This window comes from Lepidochelys kempii, chromosome 4, assembly GCF_965140265.1.
Source record: "Lepidochelys kempii isolate rLepKem1 chromosome 4, rLepKem1.hap2, whole genome shotgun sequence".
Classification (NCBI taxonomy): domain Eukaryota; kingdom Metazoa; phylum Chordata; order Testudines; family Cheloniidae; genus Lepidochelys; species Lepidochelys kempii.
Window position 1 is genome coordinate 19904732 of NC_133259.1, and position 22647 is coordinate 19927378.

General features: G+C 45.5%; 1 protein-coding gene across 4 annotated transcripts in view; it reads left to right on the forward strand.

Moving 5' to 3' along the window:
* HERC3 (HECT and RLD domain containing E3 ubiquitin protein ligase 3) overlaps positions 1-22647 on the forward strand; it is a 112771-nt gene that overhangs the window by 81995 nt on the left and 8129 nt on the right. For 2 of the 4 annotated variants that reach the window (XM_073340669.1, XM_073340668.1), the window contains exons 23-24: positions 6947-7130; positions 8945-9047. In XM_073340669.1, the coding sequence (XP_073196770.1) occupies positions 6947-7130; positions 8945-9047 (287 nt within the window). Of the gene's footprint in view, positions 1-6946; positions 7131-7549; positions 8143-8944; positions 9048-22647 lie in introns of those variants that run through there. The other 2 variants (XM_073340670.1, XM_073340671.1) reach the window with 2 other exon arrangements.

Consider the following 22647-nt stretch of genomic DNA (forward strand, 5'->3'; position numbering starts at 1 on the left):
CAGGACAAATGCTCTTTCCAAAGTGCATGGTGGAACAAGGGGATATATCTAGCTCTTGCCACTTCTGAAAATGCAAGTAACTTCAGAAGGGAGGTCATGGCAGCAATCCCAAGATTGTGGCATAGGCCAGTGCAAGTCACAGTAGAGGCTGCAGTACAACCCAGGAAAACAAAGTACCTGCCAAGATTCAACCTCACAAAGGCTGACTGGGAAGACTTTACCTCTGAATTGGATGAATCCATCTGTATAAGTACTGTGACACACGAGAACTCTGGAGAATTTGTCTTGCTGTTGTGGAAGATTGCCCAAAGAACATCCCAAGACATTGGACGTTATATGTGGACTTTCAGAACAAACCCACCAACAATATAAAAGTTATTCAGAATTGTTGACTCAATGAAGAAACCACTGGGCTTGGGGAAATGCTTGTGAGAGAGATGACAAAGGACGGGTGCAACTGCTGGAGGTAGATGGTTGAAACAACAAACCTGTGGCACAATAGCAAAAAAGGATGAGTCACCCTTCGCAAGCTGAACCCGGATGGACAACAACCAAAGCACACTGCCACAGTCTGTCCCAACCAAAGTGCGCACTAACTCATCCTAAATGGGAACCCAGCCCACAAAGCACAGTGTGAAACAAAACAATTCAAGTGGGAGGCTCACTCACTCCTCAGAGACAGCAAAGTCCACAGTGAAACAGCTCAATACTGCGGAGCTCACGATAGCTATGAAAATTCTGAAATGTGGAAAGGCAGCTGGATGTGATGGTGTATCTAATGAACTATTACTACACCTAGGGCACAAGAGCACAGAAGTATCTACCTGATTTCTTTAACTCTCTTATACGGAGACAGTGCAGATACCCAGGCTGTGGAGAGAGGTCAAAGTGGTTGCACTACTCAAACCACGTAAAGACCTTAACGATGCAAAGATTACTGTATCCTTATTGCATTACCAGTATCCTTATTCTGATCAACCTACAAGTTACATAAGCCGATGAATATAAGTAGAATAGTTTAGTTGAAGGGCAACTGATTTGATGACCAAGCTGATTTCCGCCCAGGATGTTTATGCTGTGGCCAAGTTGTAAACCTAACTCAATAAATTGAAAATGGCTTTGAAACCTGCAAAATTAAAAGGGGTAATGTTTTATAGGTCTGTCCGCTGCTTATGACACTGTGAACCATTGTTCACGTCTTCTGAACCTGGCAAGAATTTAGAGCAATATTAAGATGGTCCAGGTCATCTCCTCTCTGCTCAAGAATCGATGTTTCTTTGTTGAGATGGATGATTAGAAAAGTAAATGGCGAACTCAACAGAATGGGTTGCCCCAAAGTTCAGTTCTAACACCCTTGCTGTTTAATGTTTACACAAGTTACCAACCAGAATTCCCCAATGTGTAAAGATTTATTTATGCAGATGAGCTTTGCATCGCCACCCAGTTGGAAAGATTTGAGGATATCAAGCACTTTTTAACTGGCTCCCTGTGCATAGGTCAAGAATACTATTGAAACACCATCAGGCCAAGAGAAAACTCCAGATATTGGGGGATGATACAATCTTTGAGCAGTATAAATATCCATTGTACCTTGGGGGTCACATTAGACTGAATGTTGACATACAAAGAGCACATTAAGACGTTGAAAAAGGAAAGTGAACTCCAGGAACTGTGTACTTCAAAAAAAATTGCGAATACAAAATAGGGAGTTGGTCCCAAACACTCAGAGCAACCAGTGTTGCCTTGTGTTACTCATTTGAGCAGTTCTGTGCACCATTATGGTCGCATGTGAGCCATGCACACAAAATTGATACTGACCTCAGTCAGTCCTGTGGGACCATCACAGGGACTTTGAAACTGACTTCTACACTGCCTTGCGGTGATTGCACCACCATCAGTGAGCTCGATGCTTTCAGTAGGAAGGCCAGAGAGACAAAACCAGGTGCATGATCCAAGACAGTCATTGTATGGATGCATTCCACCACCCAAGAGGCTGACGCCCAGAAAGATCTGTGCCTCTATAATTCCTCACCACAAAATACCACAGGGGAAGGCTACAGAATAACAAAATGGTGAGAGAGGCTCCTGATCCTGGAGAACCTGTCTCCTTCAGAATAACTGCCCTCATGCACTGACCTAGAAGGAGAACATTGGTATGCTCTAAACTGAGTGAGAGCTGGGGTGGCAAAGACTGGTAACAATATGACTTAAGTGGAAGCTGAGGAAGGACCCCAAATGTGAATGCGGAGAGCTTAGGCAAACACGTGAACACTGCCTAAGGCAGTGTCCTCTGTCAACAGCTTGCACCCCTGAGGTACTGTTTAAGATAAGCGATAACACCAGGTCTTGGTTGTGGTTTTGGAGCTAGATGATGATGATGAGCTGCTTATGTAGTGTATAGAGCACTGAATGGTCACTCCACAAATGGTGATTTTCACCCTTGAAGACTAATTTGAGATTTTGCAGGACAAATACTGGACATGACAGTAAATTTACTGAATAAGGTTAAGTCCAGCAGACTTAGACTGTTAACTCTTTGAAGTAGGAACCATCTATTTTTATGCATGTCTGATACAGTGGGGCCTTGATCAGAGGCTGTAGGTGCTACTGTAAGACAAATGGTAATTAACTCCTTTCAACTTGAACCAGCTCTTTGGATTAGAACCAACACACCTACCTTTTTTCTTTTTTTCAGCTATTAAACGGTTTTCTTCTCTTAATCCTGTAACTGGATTTTTACAAAGACTGTTTTTACTGGAAACGGCACATAATTCTTTTTGGGATAGTGAAACAGTGTGATTCAGTGACTGCTCGTTAGCATGTCTTGGGATTGGCACTGGGAATCTTCAAGAAGTTGGCAAACTTGACAAAGTCCTTCTAATCTGATTATCTAAAAAAGGGGTCTCCACTGGGATGTAAATTACGCACCTTTCTGCAGATGAAGACAAAAGCTTAGGACACGTCTATCTTAGAGAAAGAAGTGTGTATGTTAGCTTGTTCTAGGGTAAAGCACAAATGGCTGTAGCCTGGACTAAACATTTGGGGAGTGTTCAGTTTAGTCTTTGCAAATGTGTTAATGACCTGGAGGCTGAAAAACTCTGGAGAAGGTGGAGCCTGGACTAGACTTTAGCTCAATCAGTTTAGCAAATGCTGAAGTAGAACTGTTTTCTCTTGACTAGAATTCTGAAGGTATAGATTGTGCTAGCAAACCTGATCTAGTGTCTAAAGTCTAGTGTAGACAAAGCCTAGCTGGCCAGCCATAGTCACCTGTCAGCACTACTGATTAATTTGCCCCTTGGACTTTTCCCTCATTGTTGAAAATTCATTTAGATCCACTTGTTTCCACCTTCCCAGGGTAAATAACACTTCTTGCTCATTATTGTTCCACATACCACACCAACATGCCCCCTCGGAGTGCAGATGAAACAGGATCTGGTTAATTAGTGACTCTCAGGGTTTCATTGCTTGATGATTTTCCCCTCCATTCCTCTCTGCTTTGGAGGCAGTGAGATAGATCTGCTGCACTTCCTTACCCCAATAACCTGCTGAATGCACACCCTTAGGTATTTCATACTTCGGAACTGCTTACCTGGACATTGATATACTGGATATGTGGATAATACCAAAGACAGGTGAACTGTGAAGCATCTGCAGTGATCCCTTCTCATAGTTGCCACGTAGGATTTTACATCAAAATGACCATGTTCCAGCCAATGTTCAAGTAAAAAACTTCTGTTGAAGCCACAGGGGCAGAAAAAGGATGTTGGGCAACAGATCAGTGTTTAGTGTCTTGCCGTTATCAGTGGGAATTTTCCCCAAGGGCTCCGTCAACTGTCAAGAAAACAACAATAAAAGATGCACACTGGATAACCAGTTTTCCCTCCCCCTGCTTCCTTATTTCAGGCTTTCATGTCTCTGTCTGTTGTTTCCTTTCTTTATTTTCTCACATTTCCCTTGTGCATGCTACCCAAGAGCATATATAAGAATCTCTTTCTCCCACTCTTCGGGAGGTCACCGTTTTGTTTTTTGATTGTGTCCTCTTCAGATAGAGACCCAGCTATTGGACTCTGCTCCATTTCCTGACTCGCTTAGCAAGCGAACAATAGTGTGAACTGTTACCAAATGTCACGCAGAAACAACTGCTGGAAGAATTCGGGGAAGTCAAGTCCACCCACATCCCAAAGAGAAGCCCACAGACAAGCTTTAGGAGGTCTCTGAGTTTGCCATGTTACTATAGGGCATACTGAAAACAGCTTTAAAGGGAATTATTGCTGGGTCTTTGCATGAATAACGTTCTTCTGAAAGTAGGCATTTGTGAACTATTTTGGTAAAAGTGTAGTGAGGAGAGGGAGGAGGGTGGAGAATAAATGTGTCCTTAGCAAGAGGTGGAGGAGTCATAATGATGCCTGGCGCAAGACTCTGGCTTTTGGTGCCAAAGGCTACAGGATATTGTGTTTTATTCCAGTATTGTTCTGGACCACCCTCAAAGCAAAACAGTGTGTAGTTCTTGTAATCTGGGAGAAGCCTGCTACTTCTTGCCAAGCTCTCTCAAGGCTGGTCTGCATAGTTTTTTGCACCAATTGAATGCTAAGAAAACCATTTTACTCAAATTGGTACAACCCCTTTGTTGTGTGGACCCAGTTATACCCTATCAAGGTGTTTATAACAGGCTATACTCTTATACGCACATTTACCCCGGTATAAATGCATCCACAGTAGGGCTGTACCACTTAATAACTCCATCGGCAGCATTCTGCACTCAGCCACGTTCGGACAGTGCATGGAAGGTGTGGCTATCTCCTCCACAAATGGAAAATCAAAGAATCAACAAATTGTGACCCACCACAGACAACTATCCCACCCCCACAACAAATTGTGACCCACCCAGCTACCCCAGAAGCATTAGAGTGGCTTTTGAATGTCAAGATTCAATTATAATCCCAGCTAATTGGTTTTTAAATGCCATATGAAAGAAGAGGATGACTCCATTGGGTTGTTTACCAATTTAGTAAGCTGGAGCAAAAACTGTGTGTAGAAATACCCTAATATTTTATTCTAATCCAGGAGTTGGCAACCTTCGGCACGTGGCCCGTCAGGGTAATCCTCTGGTGGGCCGCAGGACATTTTGTTTACATTGACCGTCTGCAGGCACGGCCCCCCACAGCTCCCAATGGCTGCGGTTCGCCATTCCCAGCCAATTGGAGCTGCGGGAAGCGGCATGGGCCACAGGGACCTGCTGGCCGCTGCTTCCCACGGCTCCCATTGGCCAGGAACAGCAAACCACGGCCACTGGGAGCGGCGGGGGGCCGTGCCTGCAGACGGTCAATGTAAACAAAATGTCTCGCAGCCCACCAGTGGATTACCCTGACGGGCCACAGACCCTAGTTCGAATCTTTTCTAGATGACTTTATCCTTATGTAGAAACCATGGCACCCTCTACTGGGAATCTCCAATATTGCATGAGTTCACTTAACCATATTAGCATCTTTTAAATGAAGAAAATCTCACATGCATTTGTAGGAATAAACACTTCAACTGAGTCACTTCTTTCACCCTGCCTGGCCCTCTGTGTAAATTAGAGCAATGTCAGGGCTTCAACTCTGCTTCCCAGGGCCCCCTATCAATTCTTAAAAAGCCAGAAATAGCTGTAGCACGGGGCTCTTGATTCACAACACCCTCCTGCCCTCAGCTCTCCTACTTCTTCCTCCAGACCGTCCTCAGCATACCCCCTACGTTAGGGGTGCAAGCAGGGCTGGCATACAGCTCTGACACCAGTTCTGCATTGACCATGGAGGCCTTTGTGCCAAGGATATTCTCAGGGAGTAATTTCTAGCTCTTTCCGAGCTCCTTTACACTGCCAGAGTGGTGCAATGAGATCTTAGTGTAACTAAGAATCAGGTCCTTTGCCTTTCGCTGCTTTCTGTCTGTTACTTAGGTTAGCTGTTACTGGGATGTATCTGACTCTAGAATTTCCTTGTATCTTTTTTCTTCACAGCCCTCAGCACACACAGCATGTGTGTTAATGGAAAAGAGATGGAAGTTATTGTAGGTTTAGACCAAGGCTTTCTAAAATAGGACCTCCAGTTTAGGCTCTTCTGAAGTGCTGAGCACCCAGCATCTGCCAGTGAGCTCTGTCCAACAGGTGCCTAAATATAGACTTCTTAGGCTCTTCTTTTTGAAAATCTTGGCCATAGTCTCTGTCCCTTTGGTTTGACTCCCAGCCATGAGGAAAGCATCAACTCAGGGCATCAGGAAGTAGCAGGTCAGTGTAGAGAAAGTAGGAAATGCTGTGCTGAGTGACTTCCCCCCTCCTGCCCCAGTTCCCTAGTCACTTTACTGGATGGCTGAAAGGAGCAGTAAGTTATTTCGTGCACGTCTTAAACATAGGGCTGGGAGAGCTGTGCTGAGGGGCTGATGTGTCCTATGGAGACCTAATGCTGACTTCCGCTTTAGTGGAACATCAGCTGTAATGTGGACTGAAATGTGCACAGCAAAGAGAAGGACTCCCTGCCTCAGCAGCTCCCAAAGGCTCAGCTGATGCCTAGCCCTCGATGCTCTGGGCATCTGGATGCTCTGCCCATAAGTGGGTCTGTCTTCATAATGCACAGCATGTGCTATCTGAGGAGCTCTCCACTGCCAGTGAGTCAGACAGGCCTACGATGCCACTTGCTCTCTGACTCTTTACACTCGTGTGTACCGTTACCGGAGAGCCTTGAGACATGGGGTGGACTGGAAGCGTTTCACTCCAGCCTCCTGAACAGCGTGTCCATTTTATTCATAATACACAGAAGTCCCCTTTTTAGACCTGACTGAGCGTGTGTGCCTCTATAGCTTCCAGCCCACTGCGTGAACGGTCAGTTCCTGACAGTTTTTTAATAAAACACAGCAATGTGAATAACAATATTTTCTCTCTCCTCTCTCCCCTCCCCTTCTCTCAATACACCAGGCAGGAATTTGTTGAGGCCTACTTGAATTACATCTTCAATCTCTCCGTCCATGAGTGGTATATCGCTTTCTCCACCGGCTTCCTGAAGGTGTGCGGTGGGAAGGTCCTGGAACTCTTCCAGCCCTCAGAGCTGAGGGCCATGATAGTAGGAAACAGCAACTACAACTGGGAGGAAATGGAAGAGGTAAGCTGACATGGACATCTTTTCTGTTTGTCTTCTTGGCCACAGAAACCAGGAAGGATGGCCCAGTGCTTAGGGCGCTAGTCTGGGACTCAGGAGATTGGTTCCTCAATTTGACACAGACTTCATGTGCAACCTTGGGCTTGTCATATAGTCTCTCCCTGTCTTAGTTTCTCATCTATAAAATGAGGGTAATAGCACTGCCCTGCCTCGCAAACGGTGTTGAGAGGAGAAATCCACTGAAGATTGTGAGGTGCTCAGATATGATGGTAATAGGGGCCACATTAGTACCTAGAAGGTAGCTATCATGGGGGTAGTATTAAGTATATCCATGATCTGGACACTGGGTGCCCACTGCAAAGGGTTCGGATGGGATAGAGCCCTCAGCCTCTTATGGGAACTTTCTCTTGTCTCCTCACTAGAGCACCTTCTCCTGATTCCCTTGAAAGTCGTTATCGCCCGTCAGCTTTCCTGCCACCAACAGAGGAAGGCAGGAAGAGAAGGATTTGCACTATCTTTGTTTAGGGGTGAAGTCTGGATTCAATGGAGGATATGAACACAGAATAGCTGGTCCCTCTCTCAGGGGGAAATTCACCGTGGGGCAGAGATGGCAGCGGAAGGCCAAGAGTTTGAGTGGAACTCGTGTAGTACACAGGGCTTGTGCTGCCCCTCTGCATGAGGGTGAATTGTACCCTCTAAATACAAGCATATAATCTAGTTTCTTTCCCTGTTCCACACCTTATAAGTAGTACTGGGCTTGTACTGTAGACCAGTGGTTTTCAAACTGCAGGTTGCGACCCAGTACTGGGTCACGGAATGTAAGGCACCGGGTTGTGGCAGCTCTGGTCACACTGCCAACCAGGCCGTTAAGAGTCCTATCGGCGGTGCTGCCCGGCTAAGGCAGGATAGTCCCTACCTGTTCTGACACTGCGCTGCACCCCGGAAGCAGCCAGCAGCAAGTCCGGCTCCTAGGCGGGGGGGGCCACAGGGCTCTGCACACTGCCCCCGCACCGAGCACTGGCTCTGCACTCCCATTGGCTGGTTCCCAGCCAATGGGAGCTGGAGGGGGGGGGTGCCTGCGGGCGAGAGCCACGCTTTGCTGCTTGCATGCCTCCGCCTAGGAGCTAGACCTGCTGCTGCCCACTTTCGCGGTGCCAGGACAGGCAGGAAGCCTGTCTTAGCACCCGTGCTGTGCCGCTGACTGGGAGCAGCCTGAGGTAAGCCCGTGCCCCAAGCCCCCGCCCTGAGCCCCCCTAAACCCGGAGCTCCTTCCTATACCCCAAACTATTCATCCCTGGCCCCAGCCCAGAGCCCTGACCTCCTCCTGTACCACAACACCAAGCCGCAGCCCTGAGCCCCCCTCAAACCCAGAACCCCCTCCAACACCCCAAACCTCTCATCCTCAGCCCCACCCCAGAGCCTGCACCCCAAACCCAGAGCCCTGACCCCTTCCTGCACCCCAACCCCTGCCCCAGCCCAGAGTCCCCCCCCACACCCTGAACCCCTCGTTCTCGGCCCCACTCTGCCCCAGCCCTGATTCCCTCCCACATCCCAAACCCCTCATCCCCATCTTGGTTGGGTTGTGGGCATCAACAATTTTCTTCAACTGGGTCTCCAGAAAAAAAGTTTGAAAACCGCTGTTGTCGACAGTAAATGATCACGCATGGTATTATTCGTATATCAGCAGTTATTCTTAGATTTTTAAACTGTGCTTTTTATTAATTGAATTCCTCCTGCTTAGGATTCTAAGGAAGTGGAAGTTAGTGGAGGACCATCACTTTCTCTCATAAGCAAAAAGTTTGTGCCTCTTTTAACAGTGTGCCATCTACAAGGGGGACTACTCCGCTACACACCCGACAGTGAGAATGTTCTGGGAAACCTTTCATGAATTTCCCTTGGAAAAGAAGAAGAAATTTCTTTGTAAGTATCTTGCAGTGGTATTAGCCACGTCTTGAAATTGTAGACCCAGATTCGAACCTCAGCTGTATGGGTGAAATCTAGAATAGCTACATTGACGCTTGCTGCACAATCAAAGTGGAAAGGTTGTGTCTAAATAATAACTACTAGCCAGAATAGTTTTTGCCTTTCTCCTCCTGTTCCTTTTCACTCCCATGTTAAGTTTGGCACTAAAAATCCCTGTAGTCCAATGGTTCTCAAACTTATTTGGTTGTGCCCCCACTTCCTTGTGTCTTAAGTCGCTTACGCTCCCGCCCTCCCCTAGTACGTATATTGCCACCCAGCTCTGAAGGCAGCACCGTGCCTGCAGCAGCTCAGAAGTAAGGGTGGCAATTTGAAAAGGGGTATTTGTCAATATCACTTTTCACAGCCTATTTTGCATGCCATTGCCACCCTTACTTCTCTGCTGCTGCCACCCCGGAGCTGCCAGCTGGAGCCACGGCGCCGCCTCCTGGTGAGGGATTGGGCAGGGGAGGGGAAAGGAGAGCCCAAGTCTGGGCTCCCAGTGAGGGATTGGGGTGGGTGGGGGAAAAGGGGAGCCTGAGCCCAGTCAGCGGGGCTCTGACTGTGCTGCTCCCCCTTATCCCATCCCCCCCACCTCCTAGGTGTGCACAGCCCTTCTGCACAAGCCCCAGCCGTCCAGGGCTGACAGCTAGAGCTCTTAAAAAGGAAAAGGAAAAAAAAAAAAAAAAAAAAAGGCACACAGCTCACACCTCCCTTGACACGTTCCCAAGGAAGGCATGGAAAATACAAAAAGGAGTAATTTCTCTCTAGTGGGAAGTATAATGCAGCTATGTTCCCGCTGTATACCGCGTAAGTACCCTGCTTCTGCAGGGGAAGCCAAAGCTGCAAATAGCTTTCCAAAGCTTTCAGTCCTGGTCAGCGTGGACTTTCAAGTGAACTCAGCGACCTTACCCATGATCAAGGAACTTTGGATATTGGCCCATTCCTGAAAATCCTTCAGCTAAACGTTCCATTCTCTAGTCCCTAAAGTCGAAACGTAACCCAGTTGTAATCTGCCTCCAGGAGACACATCATCTCTCTTTCTGCCAGCTGCCTTAACGTCAAAGGTTATGACCTTTTGCGTGACTCTCTGCATAGTAAACATAGCTGTGCTGCCTATGTTAGAGCCAATCTTGCTGGCACGGAACCACTCCCAGTTAATTCAGACCTCTATGATGCTGTGAGAGTTGATCATTTCAGAGTGGCAAATGTGTACAAGTCACCCGGCCTACTCCAAATGTTCTTCTTAGGGTACCACACCATACCATCTACGCTGGAAACTTTACTAGCCACTGTATCCCCTAGGGTTACAGATGGTCTGATCAAAATGGAGTTGACATTTTTGACTGAGTCTCACTCCATGACCTTCACCTCATCCATGATCCAGAGCAGCAGGATACTTTTCATTCTGCCAGATGGAAACAAGACTACTTCCCTGGCCTCACCTCGATCATCAGTACACATAATCATTCATTTCAGGCTGTAAGCAGTGTACTGAAAAACTTTCCACACAGTCAACATAGTTTGATCCTTATCAAAGGTGGAGTAATTGTACCTATTGGGAGTACCAATAAAAGCCCTCACTGGAATTATTAGAAGGCAAACTGGCCCAGCTTTACCCAGTTCACTGACTGCTACATCACTTGTATCCCACACATCTCCATTGAGGACACTTACATGTGGTTCATAAAAGCCATATATGAAGCTGCCATGGAGTCAATTCCAAAAGGTTGCTATGAGACCTACATTCCCTGCCGACCTGCGGAGTGTGTAGAACTCCTTCTCAAGCAGTATGTAGAGTGTGGTGCCCAGGCATTGCCACACATCTCTTGGACAACTTGAACTTCAGAGCTTCTGGAAGAGCAAGATGGGAGCAGGCTACTGAGGAACCAAACATATTGAGATCCTGGGCCCTCATCAGAAAAGTGTGGTGCTTCTGAGAAGCCTTCAGCAGAGCACTGTTACTCAGCCTTTACGAAGAGTATTGCCACCCTCCTGATAAATGTTACAGACGTGGACAAGGACAAAATGTTCAAAGGAGAGGTGAAGAAGAAATAGCGACAGTACAAACAGTGAATACCAAAAAACAAAGACGACCTCTAGCCTTTCACCACAGATCAAATTTAAATTGAAAACAGATAACGTCTATGGGCTTGGTAACCTCTCCCACAAATTCCTGAAGAACCTGGTAAAAACTAGCAGAAAATGGCTAGCCATCTTTCTGTCTAGAGACATCAAGGAGAATAAAATACTGAAGATTTGGGGCAGAGCAAAAGGAATAGCCCTGTCAAAACCTGACCACCAACTGCAGCATGTTACCAGCCCATCGCTTTGCTAAGCTGTGTGTACAAATTACTGGAAAGGCTTATTCTTCAAAGAATTGCCTCCTCCACTGATAGTATCCAAAGTGTAGATTTAAGCAGGTTTCAGATCAAACTGCGTAATTGTCATCAAATCCTGGCAAAATTTGTCATACAGGTCTACTCTACTGACTGTCATTGGCCCTACCAAAGTGGGTTGTCACAGCTGTGGAATTGTTGCAGAGAGGCTACCTGTTCCAAGGTCTGTCTGCTTGGACAAAAGACCAGCTCCTGGAGGTCCCAAAATCATGGTTTACCTCAGGGCTCAGTTCTAGCACTAACACTTTTCAACCTTTTCCCAACTTACCTACCCAATGCCGCTGCCAGGCATTTTATCGATGCAGATGATAGCTGTTTGGCAGTACGGGACTGGGATTTTTCAGTCACCGAGGAGAAGTTCTGAATGCTGACATGAAAGAGATGGCCTGGTGTTGTAAAAGATGAAGACTTAAACCTCGTACCAAAAAGACAGTTTCCAGCTGCTTCCACATAGGCCACACCAAGGTCAATAAACTGCTCAGCATCTTCCTGAATGGGCATAGGCTGGACCAGGACCCAAAGTCTGTGTAAGTGTATCACACCTTCCCAAGACCTTGCTGAGCCAAGGGTTGAGCAGTGAGCAACCCCCGGCACACTGGAAAGTTGGCGCCTGTAGCTCCAGCCCTGGAGTCGGCGCCTAGACAAGGAGCCGCACAGTAACTTCTGAAGAGCCGCCCATGTGGCTCCGGAGCTCTAGTGTCCACCCCTAGGCCACCCCTGCTCTAGTGTCTGGGCCACAGAGAGATTTGAGTCTGCAACCATGTGAACGAACGGACCTGGGTCTTTTTTTAGCTCAGGTAGTAGAGGCTCTTGGTTTTAGATCCAGCAGTCCCAGCTTCGGTCCCTGCTGCTGCTGACCCCTCAGGGGCAATGGAGAGCACAGAAAAGAGACAAACTTTGGTTTCCTTCAAGTATAGTAACAATAATAATAACAATAACTGGTACCATTCTAATCAGTGGAGGATGAAATTCTCAAAGGCGCCTTTAGGGATTAGCTGCCGTTTTCACTCAGGGTCACCAAAACTTCATCTCCCTGCTCCTTTCTTCTCGTCACACATTCTTCTTTCCAAACTTTTCCTTGGTCCTTCCGCCAGCACCCAGATGGCCCTCTGTCCCACAGAAACCTGGTGAGATTAACAGGCCTGCTTTCCAGTAGCATTAATTACTCCAGAGCCCTGGGGTGAGATGCTAGAAAACTGGGCCATAGAACCGAATCCTGTAGAACATGGAGCTTTCCCCACCTCCCATGTTTTGGTTTCTAAGCTGTTGGCGGCGTGGCAGGGAGGAGGCAAGTAGAAGGATATTTTTGATTTTTATACAGGTGTCATCGTTAAGGGGAAACATTACTGCATGTCTCCCTTGGTGGATCAATGTGTAGATGATTTTGAAAATCTGCATGGCAGAACGATTGGTGAATGTTTGATAAATGTAGCTCTGGAAGCTTCCCCTCTTCTGGGCTGTAGATGGCCCTGATGTTCTCATGTGGAGGCTGCCTGTTGTTTCTTTCACCATCTCTTCCCCCCCGCCTTTGCATGGATTCTTCTGGCTGAACAGCCTGCCTTCCCAGCACGCAGCCCCTCCACACACGTCACAACTCCTCTTCTACCCATTGCACCACTGGTCTACATTAGTAAGCCTCTCCCTCCGGCCTGACCTCATCTCCTGGCTACTGTCCTCTCCAAACCTCTCCCCCCTGGGTACTAGTAGGGGCTGTTCTTGTTCTTGTTCTGTATCTATATCAGTTTAGAAACCATTGGTGCAAAGCCCATTGTGGAACCAATTATCCTGATGTAAGCCCTTTCATAGTAGTATAACTGGGTCTGTGCCGGGGGGGGGGGGTTGCACTGATTTAACTCTTCTAAACCAGTATAGTTAAACTGGTACAAAAAGAGTGTGTAGCCAAGCTCCTCTAAGTTTCCAAGCCTGATGCTTGGCTCAGTGGCCACCCCTCCTTTTAACTAAACATCCAGAACTTGCTTGTGAACTCCCTTCCCAAGTCAGGTTTCAGAGGAACAGCCGTGTTAGTCTGTATTCGCAAAAAGAAAAGGAGTACTTGTGGCACCTTAGAGACTAAGCAGGAGAGTGAATTTGTGTGGGGGGGTGGAGGGTGAGAAAACCTGGATTTGTGCTGGAAATGGCCCACCTGTTGATCACTTTAGATAAGCTATTACCAGCAGGACAGTGGGGTGGGAGGAGGTATTGTTTCATGATTTCTGTGTGTATATAAAGTCTGCTGCAGTTTCCACGGTAAACATCTGATGAAGTGAGCTGTAGCTCACGAAAGCTCATGCTCAAATAAATTGGTTAGTCTCTAAGGTGCCACAAGTACTCCTTTTCTTCCCAAGTCACTTACCCTTGCTGTTCTTAGCCAGCATCCAAATCAGCAGCCCTCGCTCTCCTGCTCCCTTCCTGGAGCTGTCTGAGTACCCTGGGCTGTGTATAGAGGAGAGATGTTCCTTCCCTGAGGCTGGAGCAAAGGCCTTGTTGCAGGCAGGGGGGAGCTGTGGAATGTTGCATGCTGAGTCGCTGGCTCCGTGAAAGAAAATGAAACACAAGGATTGTGAGCTGTGAAAAGGCTCTCTTCCCTCAAAGCACTGTGAAAACCCTTCCCCGTGGGAAATCAGGGTGGGTTTTAGATTTGCAAGTTGGTTGGGGCTCCTGTGTGTCAGTTCAGCACCCTGGGTGCCACTGTAACAGGAGAATCATGGTTTGTGTTGCATTTACCATGTGAAACCAGTTCAGCCACTTTTCTTTCTCTTACGGTGGTGAAAAATGGAGTTTGCTTTTAACAAAGGGTGCAATGGGAGGGCCAGAAGGGAACTGAAATAGAAACAACAAGTAGTGAATATGCAGCACCCTCTCCCTCCCCTCGACTTCTTTGCAGGGACCTCTCTGGTGGTCTCCGCTTTCCTTCTTGTTGGTCCTTGGCTTCCTGGGTAGGCCTCTTGTAGGGCCTGTGGTAGCAGAGTGGGATTTTCCAAAGCACTCAACGCTGGCCGAACTTTGCTTCTATTGAAGTCTATGGTAACTCTCCCGCTGACTTCAGTGGGGCCAGGTTTGGCCCACTCCTGCATGCTTATGAAAAGCCCACCCTATAGTGCGTGGTACTCCATGTCCTACCAGCTGCTGCTGGACTTCTCAACTAATCCTTTAACTAGTTGTTGGAACTCCGCAAGCTGAGGCTCTCAGACGATTTGGTTTGTCCATAGGCAGAGGGGTTTGTTACAGAGGGGAAACCTCTTCCTCTCCCCTTTTTTGGTCATTTGTTCTGCTGTAGAAGTGAAGATGCAGAAGTCTGCAAAGTAAAACTGCTGAATTCAGCAGAGCTTGGGCCCTTGTCCCCATAGAGCACTGTCAGCTCAGGCTTTACATGCCACGTGGGCAGCACCCCAGGCTCTGCATTCTTGCCGGTGCTTGCTGCCTCCTTTGCCAGCACACTTCCTTCCTCTTCCCTCCCTTGCCCTCTGATTCTCCGCAAAGCTGTACTGCAACCCTTCAGGGTGAGTTGATGCCAGCGAGAAATCCAGAAGGAACCAGTGCTCTCATCTGCTCTGAAGGCTGCACATATCTGTGTCCAGAGCTGTGCTGAGGTTCACACAGGGGGGCAGTCCATCAGCATTTTTGCAAGGCTAACATTCAAATGAGCAAGTGTTTCTTTGCCTGCGATGCTTGTTTAGTGGATGATCGGGGTGCTGCATATGAAAGATCTGGGTTTGATCTAGAGCCTGGGAGTCTGTTGTTTAAGGTCAGGACAACAGCTATTTATAACTGCCCTTGTTTATTTTCACATGACAGAGGCCAGGTTGCATATTTGTGGCTTTTTTTCCATGTTCCAGTCCAGTCTCTTTGTGGTAGCTCTGCTTGGCAAGCAGCCACCAGCCCACTGCTCAGCTGGCCCGGGGCACGGGGAGGAGGCAAGCCTGGAAATTGTTGTCAATTTATTTTAGCTGATTCCTTTTAACAAATCCAACATCACAGGGCCAGATTCCCTGCTGATGTCACGGCCAGCTGGGCAGGAGGCTGGGGACACCCATCAGCGGAGAACAGGGCCTGAAGGATAAGAATATCTCCCTGTATTTGAAAAGGTTTCAGGGTAAATCCTCCTCTTGCAATAACTAAATGCAGGTGGCAGAGAGTGAGTTTCAAATGATCAAACGTTTGTGAGATGTCATTGTTTCGGCTTGGAAGAGGGGACAGCTTCCCGGGGGAGCCAGATGGAAGTGGGCGAGTGACACATGTATACACAATCCCTATGGGGCTCCTGCTGATTGCAGAGGGCATTTCCCTCGCTGTGTTTCCTGTTCCTCTCTGGTTTTTGTTACCAAAGGGCAGGGACAGTGTTTGCCTTGCTTACAATAATAACTGCAGTCCCCTGGTGCTTTCCCCCCACTAGGTCTGAAAGGGTATGGGTAAGTCTCTTTGTAGCAGGGGGGCTGGCAGGGGAGGCAGAAAGGGAAAGGCCAACAGTACAAACCTGGGTGCTTAGGCACCTACACTCATGTGTAGTGTTACGAGCTGCCCTTCCCCCCCAAGCAATTCAATCATGTTTGAGAGAGACCAGCTGGTTTTAACAAGTTATTGAAAACTACAACAGGATCTAAATATATGGTCCTAAGTACAACTACATCAGGTAAGTAAGATCTCACTTCCTGCTGGGTGGTCCGGCAAGGCATGCCAGCTGCAGTCAGATAAATCTGTTTGTCGGTCTAGAGTCTGTCACTACTGCACCACACACCACCCAGAGACGCTCTTAACACACCCATATGTACTCTAGGCCAGTGGCTTTCAACCAGAGATACGTAGAGGTCTTCCAGGGGGTACATCAACTCATCTAGATATTTGCCAAGTTTTACAACAGGCTACAGAAAAAGCACTAGCGAAGTCAGTTCAAACTAAAATTTCATACAATGACTTGTTTATACTGCTCTATACACTGAAATATAAAGTACAATATTGATTTTCCAATTGATTTATTGTATAATTATAAGATAAAAATGAGAAAGTGAGCAATTTGTTAGTAATAGTGTGCTGAGACACTTTTGTGTTTTTATGATTTTGTAAGCAAGTAGTTTTTAAGTGAGGTGAAACTTGGGGGTCTGCAAGACAAATCAGACTCCTGAAAGGGGTACCATAGTAGGAAAGGTTGAGAGCCATTGCTCGAAGCTACACATGTGCCCTGTGACAGCACATACACAGCATCTCCAGACCTGCCTCCACCATCGCTCCCTCTACTGCTAGAAAATGTAGAATACTTACTAAAAAGATAAACATTAAAAACAAGAAAGGGTAAAAATGCCTCACCCCGGGGACTCAAGAGTGTCTCAGGGTGTGGCCTGTATGGGGGGTCTCCAGTACCATAACAATCCATCCCTCTTGGCTCACTGTCGGATTTTACCAAGTTAGTGTCAGGCCGTACCCACATTTTAGTGAGTATCCTCATACCGCTTTTTCCTTTACCGTTTGGTTAATGCCATTTCCATATTGATTTGTAATGGCAGAGCAAATAACACATTCCCAGCATCAAGATTGCAGTAATGCTTTGAATTGCAACTGTGAAAGCAACTGTGTGCATCAGCATCACTACCTGAACTTGAGCATTTTAAAGCATTCTGGTGGGTTGGCCAACCTTCAGTTGGATAGGTCCTGCAGATTCAACGGGCAGCTTTTGCTGTAATGATTTAGGAATTGGCAAAAGAGTAATTTTGGGAGCAAAAGTGGTATTAACCTCATGATTGCTAATGGACAAGCCTTAAAATAAGTGATTCAGCACTTTTCTGTGGACTTACATATAACTTAGAATAATAACTAAAATTTATATCATTAATAAATGTAAAGTTAAACCAGCATTCCCCATAGTACATGCCTCCACAAGTACTTCAACCTCCATCATACCAGGTTTCAGTTGTTACAGTAGATTCAACTGAATTGGCAGAAAAGGTTTGCCATGCACAAAAAGACCATCTATTACTATCTGACGGGGGTGATCAATTATTTTTTGTCAAGGTAAGTCACAGGAGTGTATGTATTAGCAGGAATGTTGTAAGCAAGACACAAGAAGTAAATTCTTCTGCTCTACGGTGAGCTGATACAGACTCAACTGGAGTATTGTGTCCAGTTCTGGGTGCCACATTTCAGGAAAGATGTGGACAAATTGGAGGAAGTCCAGAGGAGAGCAACAAAAATGATTAAAGGTCTAGAAAACATGACCTATGAGGGAAGATGAGGAGGGAGGGAGAAGAATTGTTCTTACTAACCTTTGAGGATAGGACAAAAAGCAATGGCTTAAATTGCAGCAATGGAGGTTTAGGTTGGACATTAAGAAAAACTTCCTAACTCTCAGGGTGGTTAAGCACTGGAGTAAATTACTTAGGGAGGTTATTGAATCTCCATCATTCGAGATTTTTAAGAACAGGTTAGACAAACACCTGTCAGGAACGGTCTAGATAATACGAGTCCTGCCATGAGTGCAGAGGACTGGACTAGAAGACCTCTTAAGGTCCCGTCCAGTCCTACAATTGTATAAGAGTTTCTATAAGTTCCAAATTTCTTGGTCAAGATATAGTCAAGATCCAGACTCCAGAGAACATAACAAGAATAATGATAATAAGTAAATAAAAAGATTTTGAGGTCCATTGAAAAGCCTCTGGTGGTCCAGATTTGGCCCACTGTCCTCCTGTTTACTCTGCCTCTGCTACATAGGGTAGCAATTCTATATCCTAAATCAAGCTAAGAATCCATTTTTCCAATAGTATCCACTATTGTAAGCTATTCTATAAAATGAATTATTTTCTCCTAATATGATTTTGAAAGATAAAATCCTCAGATTTCTGCCAATGATAGCTCAGACCATGGCCCCTCTACCACTGAGGGAGCTTGATAACTCAGAACAGCTCTCCCCACGTAAGTCCAATGCTGCTGCATCCCGATAACTTCGGCAGTTTCAAATAGATCTTGTAGCCATGATCCCACATAGTAGATGCCAGGATTCTCATAAAATACCAGGTGGTAACAATGTTCTCATAAAATACCAGGTGGTAATGATGTTCCCTGCACATGTTTCTGAAAAAGAACAAAAACAGAGGGCTTCTTGCCCTGCTTAAATCAATGACAGAATCTCTAACTTTTAGGATTTACCAAAGGGTTTTAATTATCCCCTGTGGTACCACTTTAACTGTCTTCCTTTTTGAGGTAAACGTACTTGATAGAGGAACTCCGCTTACCAGTAATAACTAGGGCTGTCAATTAATCGCAGTTAACTCACGCAATTACCACAAAAAAACAATAGACTACCAATTGACATGTATTAAATATTTTTGGATGTTTTTCTACATTTTCAAATATATTGATTTCTGTTACAACACAGAATATGAAGTGAACAGTGCTCACTTTATATTATTTTTATTACAGATATTTGCACTGTAAAAATGATAAAAGAAATAGTATTTTTCAATTCACCTCATACAAGTACTGTAGTGCAATCTCTTTATCATGAAAGTGCAATTTACAAATGTAGATTTTTTGTTGTTGTTACATAACTGCACTCAAAAACAAAACAATGTAAAACTTTAGAGCCTACATGTCCACTCGGTCTTACTTCTTGTTCAGCCAATTGCTAAGACAAACAAGTTTGTTTACATTTAGGGAAGATACTGCTGCCTGCTTCTTATTTACAATGTCACCTGAAAGTGAGAACAGGCGCTCTCATGGAACTTTTGTAACCGGCGTTGCAAGGTATTTATGTGCCAGATATGCTAAACATTCCTATGCCCCTTCATGCTTTGGCCACCATTCCAGAGGACATGCGTCCATGCTGATAATGCTCATTAAAAAATTAATGTGTTAATTAAATTTGTGACTGAACGCCTTGGGAAGAATTGTATGTCTCCTGTTCTGTTTTACCCACATTCTGCCATATATTTCATGTTATAGCAGTCTTGGATGATGATCCAGCACATGTTCATTTTAGAACACTTTCACAGCAGATTTGACAAACGCAAAGAAGGTACCAAAGTGAGTTTTCTAAAAATAGCTACAGCACTCGACCCACGGTTTAAGACTCTGAAGTGCCTTCCAAAATCTGAGAGGGACAAGGTGTGGAGCCTGCTTTCAGAAGCCTTAAAAGAGCAACACTATGTGGAAACTGCAGAACACGAACCACCGAAAAAGATGCTGGTGGCATCTGACTCAGATGATGAAAATGAACATGCATCGGTCCTCTCTGCTTTGGATCGTTATCGAGCAGAACCCATCATCAGCATGGACACATGTCCTCTGGAATGGTAGTTGAAGCATGAAGGGACATATGAATCTTTAGAGCATCTGGCATGTAAATATCTTGCAACACCGGCTACAACAATGCCATGCGAACGCCTGTTCTCACTTTCAGGTGACGTTGTAAACAAGAAACAGGTAGTATTATCTCCTGCAAATTGTAACCAAACTTGTTTGTCTGAGTGACTGGCTGAAGTAGGACTGAGTGGACTTGAAGGCTCTAAAGTTTTACATTCTTTTATTTTTGAATGCAGTTATTTTTTGTACATAATTCTACATTTGTAAGTTCAACTTTCATGATGAAGAGATTGCACTACAGTACTTGTATTAGGTGAATTGAAAAATACTATTTTGTTTTTTACAGTGCAAATATGTGTAATCAAAAATAAATATGAAGTGAGCACTGTACACTTCGTATTCTGCGTTGTAATTGAAATCAATATATTTGGAAATGTAGAAAACATCTGAAAATATTTAAATAAATAGTATTTTATTATTATTTAACAGCGCGCTTAATCGTAATTCATTTTTTAATTCCACGATTAATCACAATTAATTGTTTTAATCGCCTGACAGCCCTAGTGATAACATAGGGTCCCTCCCAACAGGGAGAGAAGGCATATTCCCTTTTCCCTAGATGTTTTACCATTACTTGACTCCCTATGTCAAGCTCTATTCCTTTGTTATGGAGAAATCCTCTTTGCAGTTTCCATCTGCTTTCTCCTTGCTGCTGAGCTGCTCTTTTGCTCACTCCAGCAAGTCTAGTTTTCAGTTGCTCTAGAAATCTATCAGCAGACACTACTGCTTGCCCCTCTGTTGGAACAGGAGCATACCAGATCTCTGGTAACTGCATCAGTCTACCTGTCATTAATTCAAATGGGCTAAATCTGGTAGAGACACTAGTAGCTGCTCAAAGAGACGTCAGAATTTGTGGTAACTGAATGTCCCAAATTCGTTTCCACTTTCGGTCACAATCTTCCTAAGTGCCTCTTTAATTGTGTGGTATGACTGCTCCACGTTCCCACTGGCCTGAGGATGGCAAGGGAAATGCTTGAGTCCATAGAGCTTGCATAGTAAATGGGATCCCTGGTCAGATTCAAGAACAACGGGAATTCCCCACCTGGGCACCACAGGTTCAGTAAGACACTGAGCAGTATTTAAAGCAGTGTTAGTTTTTACAGGGAAAGCTACAATCACAAAAAGTAGCCACTGTTATCAAGAGGTATTTATTTCCTCTACGTGTGGTATAATTGACTTGAACCATGGGATTTTTAGGGGAATCTTGCCTCTCCCCTGATCTGCATTAACCGCAACACACTGTCAGTGACTTCTGACGTTGGTCAATGTCAGATTTTACAGAGGGCCGCCAAGCTGTTTGCAACAGACTTTCAGTTGAACAAGCAATGCCCTGATGACCCCCTGGATCATGTGCAAGATAAATGATCTCACTTCTTAAATGTTTCGGCACTACCCACATCCACTGGCCTTGGGGCTTTGCAATGAGTAGCCCCCGCCCCTTCAGGTAATATTCGAGAGAGAAACTCCTCCCTCACTAGCCTTTTTAAAGAGACATTTCAGAGTTAGAGCTTTGCCCTGCTTTGCAGCGGGACTATCTGTATTTTCTGGCTCTTTGGTTTGAATCCTTGCTACAACATTTTGTTTTGGAGGTTGCCCGCAGGGTCCATTTAATGCTCCCGGTTTAGCTTCATAGTCAGCCCAAATATTCCATTCTGCCACGGGTCCTTTCTTTTGATGAGCTTTAACTTTGCCAATTAATTCTTCTTTTCAAAAGGGTAATTATATACAGGTATCATTCGGCATGTGCTATAGATTACCATCTGAGCAACACACAGCGTTTTCTTTCCATTCTGGAAGCCAGTCCACTAGAGCCAGTCAGACCCATTGAGAATGGGAAGACTCGGATAGATCTTTTTCTAAAGAAACATTTTCGAAGACACAGCACGCTGCAGCCAAGTCACATACAGAGCCGAATGTGTATTACATTTCCTTGCAATCAGTGTCTGATTGACAGGATCTACAAGTGCAAAATCAGTGTAGGCTTTTCCAGCTACGTGGGACAACCAGACCTGAATAGATTTTTGTTCAGAAAAGGAGTCTCAGAAAGGTACCTCTTTCAAATGGTCAGCTGAGGAAGTGGGCGCTCATGGGGATTCCCACCTACCAATATAATAAAGCAGTTTTAGATGGTCCAGTTGGAGCCTCTACCTGCAAATCTCGATCCTTAGAGCGAAAGTCCAGCAAGCCAGCTGAGAATTTGATACCTACCCATCTTTAATTTTCCCAGAGAAAAGATATTTTACAGGGGTGCGGGGGGCCCTCAGGACAACAGTATTTAATCCTGTAAGAGACTCAAAATGCTGAGTGGCCCAACACACTACTAGAACTTGTTTTACGCATGCAGAATTTTTTTTCTCCACTTGGCTAAAAAGCTGAGAAGCATAGGCAGTTAGTCTCTAAGGTGCCACAAGGTCTCCTGTTCTTTTTGCGGATACAGACTAACATGGCTGCTACTCTGAAACCTGTCATAGGCAATAGGTTATCATTGCCCAACTGATGCTGCGTTAACACAACAGAAAGAGCAGTCGATGAAGCTCCTATTCTATAATAAAAGGTGTTTGTGGGTTAGGACGTGCCAGTGCAGTTATTTGGACAATTTTTTATTTTAAGACCTGTACTGCTTGACCGTGTTCAGACTTCCATTCCCAAATTTCTCCCTTCTTGAGAATTTTATACAGGGGTTTAGCAATTTCAGCAAATCCTGGAATACATTCCCTATTGAATCCTGCTAATCCCAGAAAGGTTCTCAGTTCATGTTCAGATGTTGGTATAGGGAGGTCTAAGATAGTTTGGACTCGCTCCTGAAGGGGCTG